We start from the raw sequence: 14496 nt of genomic DNA, 5'->3' as shown, positions 1-14496 counted from the left end.
GAAAACTGGGAAATGATCTCCATTAGTACTGTCCACATTGGTGATCTGATTCAGCCTCAGCTGGTCCTTGTCTTTTCCTTCTGGACTCAAATGCCTATTATTTGTCATCTTCTTTGGACAAAAGCCATCCTGATTCTCCCAAGCATGGAACTCTGGGCTTAAGTGACTCAGGATATAGATACAGAGTTCACAAGTCCCAAATGTAATGAGTGGGCAACCCCAGTGCTTGACATAAGCAAAGGGAGGATGTGACATGTGTTTTGAGACTGGCAGGCACCAAGGGAGACAAAAGCCTATGGTATAATTATGCCAAGCATATAATATGATGCAATCACTTTCTGTCTCCAATATGCCCCTCAGCGCTGTGAAAGGGCTTTGTATAGCAGAATGCTCCAGACCTGTGTGTCTGTGCCCTTGGAAGTCTGAGAAAGCCATGGCACCTTCTCTTCTTTCAGTCAACAATGCCATGGGCACTTATTGAACATCTACTGTATGCCAGGGACCATGCTCAATCTTGGGGACACAGAGGTGAATAAGACATGAACTTATGACTTCCTCAAACAAATAGCTCCCCAATTGCTGCCTCCAGGTGGTCCTGTAAACAAAGGATGAACAAATGTTTTCCTCATTTGTTAAAAATGCATTTTTGTAATGAGGGCATCTTAACTGGCAATCTCAGTTATAGGGTTCCTGCAAAGTTCCTTTGGTTTTTTGTTTAGCATGGTGGACACATTTGGCTTTGAAAGACAGTGACGTCTAGTTATTCACTTTCAAGGAATTGCCTGAAAGACTATTGGAACCATTTCTGGAGAGAGGACATCACGTTCTTTGTAGCTTCATTTGTTTCGTGTGCTGTCAAAATCGTTACAGTGATTAACTGGCTAATAAACAGAATAATAAATAACTACAAGAGACAGATGATTCACATGTAACTCTGATATGGCCTCTTCTTATCTTTCATCCTCTAATTCCTTTATGGCAAAATTTGCCAGAAAACTGCTTCTTAATATCACTCCATTTCTCCCTCCATATCTATAGCCAATGAATAGTCATGTGCCACATAATGACATTCCTGCCAACCATGGACTGAATATACAATGATGGTCCCATAGTTTACAATGGAACTAAAAACTTCCTATAGCCTAGTATTTGCTAAACTGTACTTTTTATTGTTATTCTAGAGTGTACTTCTACTTATTTTTTTCTTTCTCTTTTCTTTTTCTTTCTTTTTTTTTTTTTTTTGAGATGGAGTCTTGCTCTGTCGCCAAGCTGGAGTGCAGTGGCATGATCTCAGCTCACTGCAACTTCTGTCTCCTGGGTTCAAGCGATTCTTCTGCCTCAGCCTCCCAAGCAGGTGGGATTACAGGCTCGTGCCACCACACCCAGCTAATTTTTGTATTTTTAGTAGAGATTGGGTTTTACCATGTTGGCCAGGATGATCTTGATCTTTTGACCTCATGATCTACCTACCTCAGCCTCCCAAAGTGCTGGGATTACAGGCGTGAGCCACCACACCCGGCCTCTACTTATTTTTTAAAGTTAACTATAAAACAGCCTCAGGCAAGACCTCCAGGAGGAATTCCAGAAGAACGCATAGCTATCATAGGAGACGACAGCCCCATGCATGTCATTGTACCTGCAGACCTTCCAGTGAGACAAGATGTAGAGGTGGAAGACGGTGACACTGATGATCCCCTGTGTAGGCCTAGGATAGTATGTGTTTTGTGTCTTGTTTTTTAACAAGTCTAAAAGCAAAAAAAAATTTAATGAAAAATAAGAAAAAACTTATAGAATTAGGATATAAAGAAAGAAAATACTTTTGTACAGCTGCATAATATGTTTGTGTTTTAAGCTATTACAAGAGTCTAAAAGTTTTAAAAAATTAAAAAGTTTAAAAGTAAAAAAGTTATAGTAAACTAAGATTAACGTATTAGTGAAGAAAGAAATTTTTAAAAATTTGGTGTAGCCTAAGTGTACAGTGTTTATAAAGTATACAGTAATGTCCTAGGCCTTCAATTCACACACCACTCACTCACTGACTCACCCAGAGCAACTTCCAGTCCTATAAGCTCCAGAGTAAGTCCCTTATAAAAGTGTTCCATTTCTCAACTTTTATACTGTATTTTTACTGCATCTTTTTTGTGTTTAGATAAATAAATACTTACCATTGTGTTACAATACATGTTGTACAGGTTTGTAGCCAAGGAACAGTGGACTATACCCTATAGCCTAGGCGTGCAGTAGGCTGTACCATCTAGGTTTGCAAGTACGCTCTATGATATTCACACAACAATGAAACTGCCTAATGACAATTCTTAGGACATATCCCCTTTGCTGAGCAACGCTTGATTGTAGATGCCTGGTATCTTTGAATTCCATGGCTCCAGGGCAGAGCATCTGGGCCTGGGCCTGATTTGTGGCTGATGGCTTCAGGAAGCATAGGCAATGCCATCCACTGTAATGCTTGCCCTCCTTACAGCCATTCATTTAGTCTTAATGTTATTCAACTTAGTGTGTGCCTTGTACTATGCCAAGCACTTTACCTGTGTTTCCATTTAATCTAGCTCAACTCTATGAAGCAGGTACTAATAACATCTCCCTTTTACAGAAACTCAAGTGAAATGAGTGAAGTGACTTGCAAAGGTCGTACAGCCAATAGGTAGTAGAATCAGGATTTGAATGTAGGTTTTTCTGACTCCCAAGTTCATACAGTGCTACTGTCTCCTTTAAACAATCTTTTCTTTCTTTTTTTTTTTTTTTTCTGTCAAGACAGGATCTCATTCTAACACCCAGGCTGGAGTGCAGTGGCATGGTCATGGCTCACTGCAGCCTCAACCTCCTGGGCTCAATTGATCCTCAGACTCTTAAGTAGCTGGGACCACAGGTGGGTGCAACCATGCTTGGCTAATTTTTAAACAATTATTTGTAGAGATAGGGTCTCTCTATATTGCCCAGGCTGATTGTACAACCATTTATTGAGCATCTATTTATTATAAGGTCCATATTATTCTATTTTGTTTTCATGGCCTCAGTAGTCTGAAGTTCTACTCGTTTTTTCTTGCCAGAAAAGCAGCATATTCATAGATACTTGAGGAAACTAGGACAAACTAAGGCACATGGACCAAATACAGCCCTTTTGAAAATAAAGTTGTATTAGAGCACAGCCACGTGTATTCATTTACATATTGTCCATGGGCTGCTTTTGTGCTACAACATCAGATCTGAAGGGTTGTGACAGACACCACATGGCCCACAAAGCTGAGAGTAGTTACTATCTGGCTCTTTGCAGAAAAAGCCTGCCAACCCCGATGCAGAGCACAAAATCATACATACTGTTTCTTTGCTGAAATTCTTTCTAATGAATGGACTCATCTTATTCAATGACTCAGGGTTGGTTTAACCATATATATTATCTGCTTAATTCAATGATTTTTTATCAAATGCCAAAAAACCAAGATAAGAAGTCTATCCATGGGGTGATTTCTGTAAGGAGAAAGAAAATGCACCATTCCCAATTAAAGTATGGAATGTGGAGCATCTTTTGGTTCTTCCCAGAAGATACTCATAAGTCTTTTCTAGTCTCTGGAATTGTGTGCAATTTTCAGACCATCACTCCTCAACTCTGCCTACCTCATTCCATTTGTAAACTGGTTCATCCCCATCATGGCTAGGCAGTTATGACCCTTCTGGAAAAAAAGAAAAGCAAAAGGAAAAACATATATTGCAAAAATTAGAAACACTATGATTTAACTCCTATAGTTTAAAGAACCATCAGAAACTTTAGAATACAGAGAAAATCAGTAGGAGCTCTCTGATCCCAGCTTTATCTTCATCTGTAAGCTTACACAACCCACAGACAAATTATAAGTTACTGCAAAGATTCCCACCAGTGACAAACTGACTCACTGTCCTTCAACTCCTTTCATCTTTCTGGATTCCACTTCTAAGGCGCTTTATATTCTGTCAAGATGGAGTGTGATGTTTGCCAAAATTACAGAGAGTATGCCAGCATTTGCACACATTTTCCATTTTACCTGTATAGAAAAATATTACCATTGCTGAAGTTTTTTCCACGATTACTTTTTGTCCCTGTAGAAGTTCATAGCCAGCTTTGTGAAACGTTACGTGTCTGTTCCTGTACAACAATGAAATTAGAATGAAAGGTTAAAGTGAACTTTGTTAAAATATAACAAACGATTATCCTAGAAACACCATACCACTGTAGGACCTAGTTTTGTTAATATTTTGTTTTGGCTTTTTCATTGCCAAATGCCAGTTTGATCTAGGTACCAAAACCACAGTCTCAGGACATGATTTCAAAGAACAGGGATGTCACATTTCTCTTGGTTGGCTGACATCTGAAAAATGCCTGAAGCCCTCCCAGAAGAAAAGATGTTATTCTTTTGTCATAAAAATGATTTAAAAAAAAAAAAAAAAAAAAAAACGGCAACAGTAAAACAAAACACAGGGCAAGCCTATTTTTTTAGTACAACCAAATGACATTTAAATGAAAGCATTGTGTGCTATGTAGTATGGGCAGGAAGCTCTCTGGAAGTCACTAGTTTTGAGAGCTGCAACACTGCATCATCTGTGTTCAGGTCTGTGTCTGCTGATGTCCCTGCCAAAGCAGTTTATATTTTACCGTAAAGAGGTCCCCCTGGATGAAACACTGAATATAATTCTAGGTATTTGAGGCTCTAGACATCATGAGAAAGTGCTATCATACTGCAGGGTTTCACATGTCAAATCAATCAGCAAGGAGATGGCCCATGCAAGCAGTTTATAATATTCCATTCCTGAAGAGAATGCAATATTTGAGTGTGACCTGTCTCACTGGAAAACAGAAAGTCGAACCTTTACCACCACCCTGAAATAATACTACTCAGCACCTGTGTAAAGTCTTCAGGGGTTTCTACATATAAAAATTAGTTAATTAACAATTATTACTGTATGCTAGGTAAACATGGATTATTATTATCATAATTTTACAGACCAAGTAAATGAGAGTACAGTAGAAGGTGCCAGGAGAAAAATTAAAATTAATGAGTTCCTAGATCACAGGCTTGAGCTGAAAAGACTTTAAAGAGCTTCTTTATGTTAAAGAACATACTGTAAAGTGATACTTAAACACGGAAAAGCAGCTTTTCCAAATTAGTTATTAATGAAATTAGTGCTTGTATTTGTATGTGTACATATATGTGTGCATGTATGTATATATATATTTTTTATGATTTTATAACTTCCCATGCATTTGTGATGATTGAATTGTCTTATTTTTGATAGAGGAATTAATGTAATCATAAGTTTTACTCTTCAGATGTCATGGCTTGATTTTTTTCACCTTAGGAATAACCAAGTATCTCTGAGGTTTAAGAACCTAAAAAGTGTGTTAGTACCAGGAAATATATGGGTAAATTACAAAGCCAATCAACATGTTTATTGAGTGGTCAGTAGGAGCCAAACAACGTCCCTGGTCCTGGGGATGCAACACTGACCAACATTACGGATATTTTTACACTTTAAAACTTTAAGTTCCAGTTCAGAAACTGTACCTTTCTTGTGATTTAGCTGAAAGAAGAGGGTGATGACTAGTGATGACTCCTGTAATAAGACTACAGTGGACATACATTTTTTGTCTTTCTGGCATCTCTTTGTGGGAAACACCTCATTCCCCTACCTTCATTTCCTGTAGTCTGGGTGAGAATGTTTCCACTCCCTGGCTCAGGAGTCAGCAGATAACCTGAGGCAGGGCAGGAGTCATGCCTTGAACACTCATTGGAACTATTAGGAAAATAGTGCTTTGTGCTAGGGATGATAAGCTAGTGAGATGCAAACGTGGACTCCAGAAGCTGTATAACCATGTGGGGAGAGTCTGCCTGAGAAGGAAGCTAACCCAGAGGAAAGCAGAGCAGATTCTTCATGTGTTAAGGAGAGCACCTGGATGCAGCCATGCCTGAAGTCACTTTACTTCCTGGACTTTTTAATGATGTGGCCTATTCTCCTCATTTTAAAAACTCCTATTCACTTTGAATTGGGCTTCAGAAACTTGCAGCCAAAAAGAGTCTGAATGCAATTTAATTCAATAATCTTTAAACATCTAGCCTTTAGCATGAACAGGAAAATAAACCCTAGTTTAATACATATAATTTTGAAAAACAAAATAGCTTATGAATGTACATAGACAAATGGAGAATGACACTTGTGTACCTAATAGCCATCAACCCCTTCTTCCTTATCAACAGAACCCTATTACTATTTTTGCACTTTTAGAATACCTTTGAGATGTAATTCATATGCCACAAAAATCACCCTTTTAAAGAGTACAATTCAGTGTTTTTTAGTATATTCACAGAGTTAGGTAACCATTGGCACAATTAATTTTAGAACATTTTCATCATGTGAAAATAGGAAACCCCTACCCATTAGCAGTCATTCCTCATTTCCCCCTTCCCCAAGCTTTTGGTAAGCCCTAATTTCTACCTCTACATATTTTATATAAATGGAATAATAAACATGTGGTCTCTCATTTGTTCTTTCACTTAGAATAATGTATTCAGTGTAAGTCCATATTGCAGTATGAATCAGTACTTCATTTCTTTTTATGATGAATGGTATTCTACTGCATGGATATAGAACCTTTTGTTTATACATTCATCAGTTGGTGGATATGTGGATTGGTTTAACTTTTTGGTTTTTATGAATAATGCTGCTATGAACATTTGCGTGTGAGTTTTGGGGTGAACATGTGTTTTCAGTTCTCTCCATGAGAGGGACTCCTAGGTCATGTGGTCACTCAATATTTAACATTCTGAGGAACTGCCAAACTATTTTCCAAGGTGGCTGCCCCATTTCACAATCCCAACAGCAACATGTGGGGATTCCAATTTCTCTGCATCCTTGTCAACACTTGTTATTGTCTGTCTTTCTGACTTAGGTCGTCATAGTGGGTACAAAGTGATGTCTTAGGGTAGAACCTATTAATATCCCAGGAAGCAATGTGCCTTTGTAAAAGAGTACATTTCATAAATTCTGTTGCTGTTGAGATGTAAGAGAAGGTAGTTGGGTGGAGCTTCCAGAAAAGCTCCTGAAGGAAGGAGCAGGTCAACCTGATTAAGTTAAGCTACTTCCCCTAGGTTAATCAGGTTGGCCTGCCCCTTCTTCTTCCATTTTTCTGCCTGGAATGGGTGGCTGGGCAGCAGCTATCTCGCTCCATGAAATGAGCATAGAGGTCAGGCCCTACAGATGGTGGAGCAGAAAGAGAAAAGAATCCTGAGTCCTTGATGACCTGGAAGCCACTATACCAGCCTCAGCCTGCTAACTATGGCTCATATTTTTTTACTTGAGAGGGAAATTAATTTCTAACTAGTTTATTCCATGGTTATTTGGATGTTCTGTTATGCTCAGCTAAACAATTTTTTTGTTCCACCAGCATGTATGTATGCATGTACATGTATGTTTATACATAGGTATGTATGTGAACATTTATATGTATATATACACATGCATATTCTGTACAAACCTACCAATTCACAAGCAGATAGTGATCTACTTATTCATATGGGAGTTGACTGTTCATAATTCTGAATTGATTTTGTTATGGGAACAACGTTCTAAATGTTGACAGGTACTCCAACTAGGCCACAGAAGTCTATTTAACTCATACTGTGATACATATACCTCATGTGGGTAGTACCAACCCACACTTAAGATCTGAGCAGCAGGAACTTACATGAAGCAAGAAGAGGGAACAGTTATTTGTTCAATATTTATTATTTTTCTACTAAGTGTTAAACATGGGGGACAGAATGTGAACTTGATTGCCCTACTCTATAATAGAGTGTAATATGTGACATGGAAACTAGACATTGATCAAGCTGTGCTCCTCTGCTGCCCAAAATACTTCAGTGCCATCCAGCACTAGAATCAGTTCAGTCTCCTTCCTCCACAGGTCCTGCAGGTCCGTGTCCATTTGGTTCTCACCTACACTTCTACTCTTGTTTGATTCTTCTCTGCTCGGCTTACTCTGCTCCAAGTTCTAGGTACACTCTGTCTAATTCAAATAGACCATGTACTTGCTTCGAACCTCAGCACTTTCTCTTGTTCTGTCTGGAATGTTCTTCTCCCAGCTATTGCTGGCTCATTCTCATCCTTCAAGTGACAACTCACACTTCCCCTCCCCAGACAACCCTATTTCAAATGGGCCCCTTTGATTTTTCTCCAGCACGTGAGCTTCTTTTATGGTGTTTACAGCAGTGCTTCTCAAACTTTAAGTGCACACAAATCACTTGGTGATCTTGCTAAAAGGCAGATTCTGATTCGTAGATCCAAGGTGCAGCCTGAGATTGGGCACTTTCAACATGCTTCCAGGTTATGCCCATGTTTCTGGTCCCCCAGATCATACTTTGAGCAGCATTGTATTAAGGAACTTATCATATTCCATAGTCATCTCATTTATTATTCATTTATTGATATCTGCTGCTCCTTACCCTGAAATGAAGGATTAAGAGGGGAGGGACACTGCTTATTATTATTATTATTATTATTATTATTATTATTATTTTGCTAGCCTCTGTAGCCCCAGTGCAAGAACAGCCTCTTCTTTGCATATAATAGCTACTAAATAAGTATTAGATAAATTAAGACATTTCAAGTGTGATCAATGTTATACAAGGGTATGTGCATAGGGCTATGGAAGCTAATCCCATCTGGAGAATTGGGAAAGGAGAGCCAGACTTTTGCAGACCAGACTTTTGCTCAAATTTGTAAGAAGCATTTTCACAATTCTTGTTCTTCTGTCCAGCGTCCCTACTGTGATAACTCATCCTGACTTACCAAAGTCTTCAAAAGTCTCCAGAATAGAGAATTACTTTCTCTTCTCCCTACCTTTCAACCCAAGGCCAAACGAATGTGTCAGGCCCCAGGATGGCTGACCTTGGCTATGTTAACAGGCAAGCAGTCTGACCGAAATATTTCACACTTGTTTTTGTAGATGACTGCTGCACCTTATTACACTCTGGTGGTACTTTCATTTGGTAAAAGCAGATCCTTATCTAATTGTATAGTGCTATTTTAGCTAGCAGAATACAAATATTTAAGCTTCGGGAAGAAATTTTTAAAAAAATGTAAAAGCCCTTGAGTTTTTGTTTGTTTTTTCCAGTCCTAAAGCCACAAATTATCCAGACCCTAGGAGCAGCTGAGGATTGATACCCAGAAAACATGGAGGGGTGGAGTGATTATCCATATCATTTGTAAGGGAGTGCCTCCTGAGGAGGAGCTTATGAAGGAGGATGCATAATGCTCATGGTGATTAAGAGTGAGGGTTCTGAAATTCTCCTGTTGATATCCCTGACTGAAGGGATATCTTATGTAACCTTATAAGGTACCTATACCTACTTAGATATCTTATGTAACCCCTATAAACCTCAGTTTCTCCATCTGTAAAACAGGGTGGATAACATATCTACCTCTCTATGTGCTGTGAGGAATAATGAGACAACGAAGGTCAAGTTCTGAGCACAGTGCTTGATACCTAGTAAGAGTTCCAAAAAAGTGGTAGATATTATTATCATCTTCTGATTAAACATGCTGATGGAAAGAACACTAAAAACAGTTTAAAATCAGAATGGGATAGTGGTGAATATAGAAATAGTATTTTTATTAGGCTTGGGGCCACATTTTGGTTAGTAAGTGCAGAATCAGACGATAAAAGGAAGGGGTAAGAGCAAAAAGTAGTGGAAGCCCCAAAAATCATTTGCAAAGTGACCAACCCAGCTGTCCACAAGGAATTCATCCATATATAAACACTCAGATGCTTCTGGGACGGTTGAGTAAGTATCTAATCCATGTCAGAAAAATCAGCTACTTTTCTCAGGAGGCCTGCCACACCGAACATTCATCTTCCTACAGTTTTCACTCATGTTTATTGGTATGGTGCCTTGAGTTTCCAATTTATAATAACATCCCTCTCTCACTGTGCTGCATTCACCAGGTGGTTCCACAGCCAGCAGAAAATGTGGGCTGACAGCATTGCCTGACTTCAGTAATGAGCATAATGCTTTCTTAAAACTGTGGTTCTCAATCTGGCACTGACCATGTCTGGTTGTCACAACAAGGGGTTGTTACTATGTCTAGTGGATAGTGGCCAGAGATGCTCCTAAATATCCTGCAATGCAGATGATAACCACCCCCCAACCCCTCACCACAACACATAATTATTTGAATGAAAATATCAGTAGTACCAAGGTTTAGAAACTCTGCCCTGAACTCCTTTTTCCTAATATTTTTGGCTCTCATTTCTCCTGTGAAGTTTGGTGACTGAAATCATATGTATGGTCTTGCCAGATCTGACATTGTAGAATTTTTTTTTCTAACCTCCGAGAATTTTGATACTAAAATTAACCAATGAGGAGTGGCATAGACTTTCCTTTTGCCTAAAGAGGCCAATCCACAGTAGGCTATGGCTTCTACGCGGCCTCAGCTGTAGCATTTCAGCAACAACCTCTCAATCTGCCATCTGGAAGACCACCCGAGGGGTGGTAGAACATCTCCAAAAAGAAGTGTACACCCCAAGTAAGCACTATTTTACATTTATGGTGTAGGACAGAACTTCCCTGTTTCTCAAAACCAGTTTGGTTTGAAGATTATCACCCTGTTGACACTAGCTCATCCTGTGAAACTGACAAGCCCACACACCTTTGGTGAAAGAATTTGTTTCCTACCCACTATCTGAGAGCCCATGAGTAGCTTAATGAATATACTGATGGAGGATTCCCTGGCACAAGCTTATCTGAACAAAGGCCAATAATATTCCACCCCATGCAGAATCCTATCAAAGTAATGCATTAATTGATTAAAGCAATTAAAAGTCTCCACCACAAATAGGCAACAAATGCCACCAACACTGATTAAAGAACACTGTCCAGTGACCTCAACCATGCACTGAAAAATCTAGTGAGTGACAACTTTTTAAAGGTCAGTTCGAAACAAGTAATCCTTATGAACATCAAGGCAATTCTTTCACTCTGATGAAGCAGTTAAATAGTGAAGGTCATGGGGCTTTAGCAGCCACATAAAAGAAAGAAGGAAAGCAATTAGACAAAATGGATGTTGTAATCCCACTTTCCAGGCCCCAGAGTCTCGCTGAATACAGAGCTCCCGCTTCACTCTTCAGAACTCTCCCCCTTCACTGTTCAGAAACTGGCAGCAGATTCCAAATGAGAATTCCATAGCTTGATTCCACTCTCACCAATGCTGACTGCGTGTTTCTTAGGAATGTCTATAGCCTTGAGAGGCAAAAAAATAAAATCCATGGATGATGCTATGAACTTTCCACCCATTTGGAATTCCAAAAATGTTCCTCCAATGCTCAGGAGTGTTGCTGAATGCTACCCAGCAAGGTTTGCTGTACTGCTTGAAAAGCTACACCAAAGCAGGGAATAAACGTCCAGATCTATAGATCGCCAGGGTTTTCCAATCAAGTGGGAATCCAAGGACCAGCAGGGACTAGCAGTATTGGCATCACTTGGAAGTGCTTTCAGTACGGAGATTCTCAGACCCCGCCCCACACCCCCTGTATCAGAACCGCAACCACATTAAAATGTTAGAAACACTGATCTACAGGACCCTACAGGGGTCAAGTTTGGTTTTTGTTTTTGTTTTTTTTTTTTTTTTTTTTTTCCTTCTTCCAGCCTGAGTTGGAGACTCAGGAAATGACACGGAAAATGACAAAGTGTACACACAAAGTCAAAACTGAAGGAGGGCAATTGTTGACATGATCATGGCGGTGATGGAGTCTTCTCCCAGTTCTAACTTCTGCAGTCAGCATCGCTTCTTTTGTAATCACGGGAAAATAATTTTTAAATGGAGCTAACCCTCTCACAACATTGTACTAATGATCTTTAAAGCGACGGATTTAGAAGCGCTCAGCACCAGGCTTGCCACACTGCAGGGCAGACACTTCAGAGGTGTTAGGTGAAGTGGATGGAGCCAGCACGCTAGCCTCTCCCACTCCGACAGCTGGCGAGCAGCTCTTATCCACCAAAATTTCCCCGGGTAGATTCACCCAGCGGTCCTGGAAACCTGCTAAATCCTGGAGGTTCGCAGAACCTCTGATCTCGGAACTGAAGTTGCAGCCGGAGCGTCCCGCAGGCTCTGTAACTTTCCCTGGAATGAAATAAATAAAGACCGTAAGTGCTGAGATAGCAGGCCCCAAGATATTTTTAGTCCTCTGCAATCAGCCACTAGAGGAAGGGGGAGGGAGAAGGGAGTAAAAAAGTTTTGATCCGTTCGAGAAGGGGCTCCAAGAGAACTCGTCTGGGAGAAAGCACTAGCCTCAGCTCCAAACTCAGCGAGCTTTTTTCGGCTGGCGTTTTGCCTCCTATAGCGTAGACTGTAAGAGAACAGAAAGGAGTTGCCTGAAAGGATTCAGGCTGGCGTCCTGGGCTGGCCCGTCCCGTTTGGCGAGCCTCAGTGTCCACCCACGCGCTTCTGCCTTCCAGCCTCCTCCCTTTTTCAGGGGGCTGGCAGGAGGCCTCCGAGGCAAGATGTTTGTGCGCTCGCGCTCGCGCAAATACGGCCGGAGGAGTCCTGTTCCTGGGGCATTTTCCGAGGAAGTCTGGATCAATTAGGCTCAGTCCGGGGAGAGCAAGCGAGCGGGCGGGCGGCGCAGCCGGCCTGTCTGGGCCGCCTCGTGGGGAGGGAGGGGGCGCCCGGCCGCCCGGCGGCGACCCCGGGGTCTGGCCGCCACCATGGGCTTCGAGCTGGACCGCTTCGACGGCGACGTGGACCCGGACTTGAAGTGCGCGCTGTGCCACAAGGTCCTGGAGGACCCGCTGACCACGCCGTGCGGCCACGTCTTCTGCGCCGGCTGCGTGCTGCCCTGGGTGGTGCAGGAGGGCAGCTGCCCGGCGCGCTGCCGCGGTCGCCTGTCGGCCAAAGAGCTCAACCACGTCCTACCGCTCAAGCGCCTTATCCTCAAGCTGGACATCAAGTGCGCCTACGCGGCGCGCGGCTGCGGCCGGGTGGTCAAGCTGCAGCAGCTGCCGGAGCACCTCGAGCGCTGCGACTTCGCGCCCGCGCGCTGTCGCCACGCGGGCTGCGGCCAAGTGCTGCTGCGGCGCGACGTGGAGGCGCACATGCGCGACGCGTGCGACGCGCGGCCCGTGGGCCGCTGCCAGGAGGGCTGCGGGCTGCCCTTGACGCACGGCGAGCAGCGCGCGGGCGGCCACTGCTGCGCGCGAGCGCTGCGGGCGCACAACGGCGCGCTGCAGGCCCGCTTGGGCGCTCTGCACAAGGCGCTCAAGAAGGAGGCGCTGCGGGCTGGGAAGCGCGAGAAGTCGCTGGTGGCCCAGCTGGCCGCGGCGCAGTTAGAGCTGCAGATGACCGCGCTGCGCTACCAGAAGAAATTCACCGAATACAGCGCGCGCCTCGACTCGCTCAGCCGCTGCGTAGCCGCGCCGCCCGGTGGCAAGGTAGGCGCCTGCTACCCGCCCTGACCTCCAGCCAGGCTCCCCGGGGACCCCGGGCCCCGCCCCATCCCTTTGGGTACAGGGATGCCCTGAGCTTCCCCGGAACATCCCTGCTTCCTCCCTCTTCTTCCACTGCTTACCAGCTGTGTCACTACGTGCAGGTCGCTGAACCTGCCCGAGGTGGAACACTGTGGCCCCTATAGTCTAGACGTAACCGGTAAAGTATAGCTGTACAGCTCCAGGGGTTCTGGAAGGACGAAAAAGAATCCACAAGCAAGTGTAGGATAAGAATGAAGAATACAGCTCCAGAGTCAAAACTGCATTGAAAGGCTTTGCTGCTCAGACCAGCTGGGGGATCTCGGGCAAGTTGCTTACCCTCTCGAGGTCAGAAACCTATAGACTGACACTCAGGAGAGGAAAGATGGACACACTGCGTGAATTGTATCCGTGCATCCTCTAGGATTCCAGAAAAAAAAGGGAACCCACAGCCAATGTAGAGTAAGTTAAGAAGGATACCAGAAGAGAGGCCTCTGGGGTAAAAGCTGGATGCAAGCGTGGGCTTTGCAGCCAGCTAGCTGGCTGACCTTGAGCAAGCTGCTTAACCTCTCTAAAGTTGGAAACTGTGGTCCCTAGAGACGTGGTATACAGAGTAAAAACACAGCCAGGCAGGGACTTCAGAAAGAATTAAAGGACCATCCTGCCCCCAACAAGTATAAAGTAAAATTAAGTGTAAGTTATCTGGAGTTAAAACTGTTTTCAAATCTGGGGCTTTTTGCTGACCAGCTGGGTGAACGGACTTCATTCCCAGGTCCCTCAGTTTCCCTCAGTGTGAAAGGTTTTTGTCAGGCTTCAGGGAGAGATTTTAGTGGAAGGGCCTGGTACTGTGCCTGGCAGAGAGTAAATAAATGCTCAACAAGTGTTGCCTACAATTAATTTTAACATCTCCACCTGAGTGGTCCCCTTGCGCGAGGGTTTACTTTGCTCCAGGCTGGGTGCTGCATTCTTCCCAGTCATTTCCTTTTTAATCAAG

General features: G+C 42.9%; 1 protein-coding gene and 1 long non-coding RNA gene across 2 annotated transcripts in view; one reads left to right on the top strand and one right to left on the bottom strand.

Annotated features, from left to right (window-relative positions):
- Positions 1-9634: 9634 nt before the first annotated feature.
- On the bottom strand, positions 9635-13998 carry LOC104680143. Its single transcript, XR_750408.2, has 2 exons — positions 13607-13998; positions 9635-12162 (listed from the first exon to the last, which is right to left on the bottom strand). It is a non-coding gene; the product is annotated as an uncharacterized LOC104680143 (long non-coding RNA).
- PDZRN3 (PDZ domain containing ring finger 3) overlaps positions 12575-14496 on the top strand; it is a 241397-nt gene continuing 239475 nt past the window's right edge. Inside the window, exon 1 of the mRNA XM_030920047.1 lies at positions 12575-13469. Coding sequence (XP_030775907.1) covers positions 12747-13469 — 723 coding nt within the window. The 5' untranslated portion in view covers positions 12575-12746. The remainder of the gene's footprint in view (positions 13470-14496) is intronic.

Source organism: Rhinopithecus roxellana, chromosome 1 (assembly GCF_007565055.1).
Source record: "Rhinopithecus roxellana isolate Shanxi Qingling chromosome 1, ASM756505v1, whole genome shotgun sequence".
NCBI classification, from domain to species: domain Eukaryota; kingdom Metazoa; phylum Chordata; class Mammalia; order Primates; family Cercopithecidae; genus Rhinopithecus; species Rhinopithecus roxellana.
This window is presented reverse-complemented; position numbering and strand designations above follow the sequence as displayed.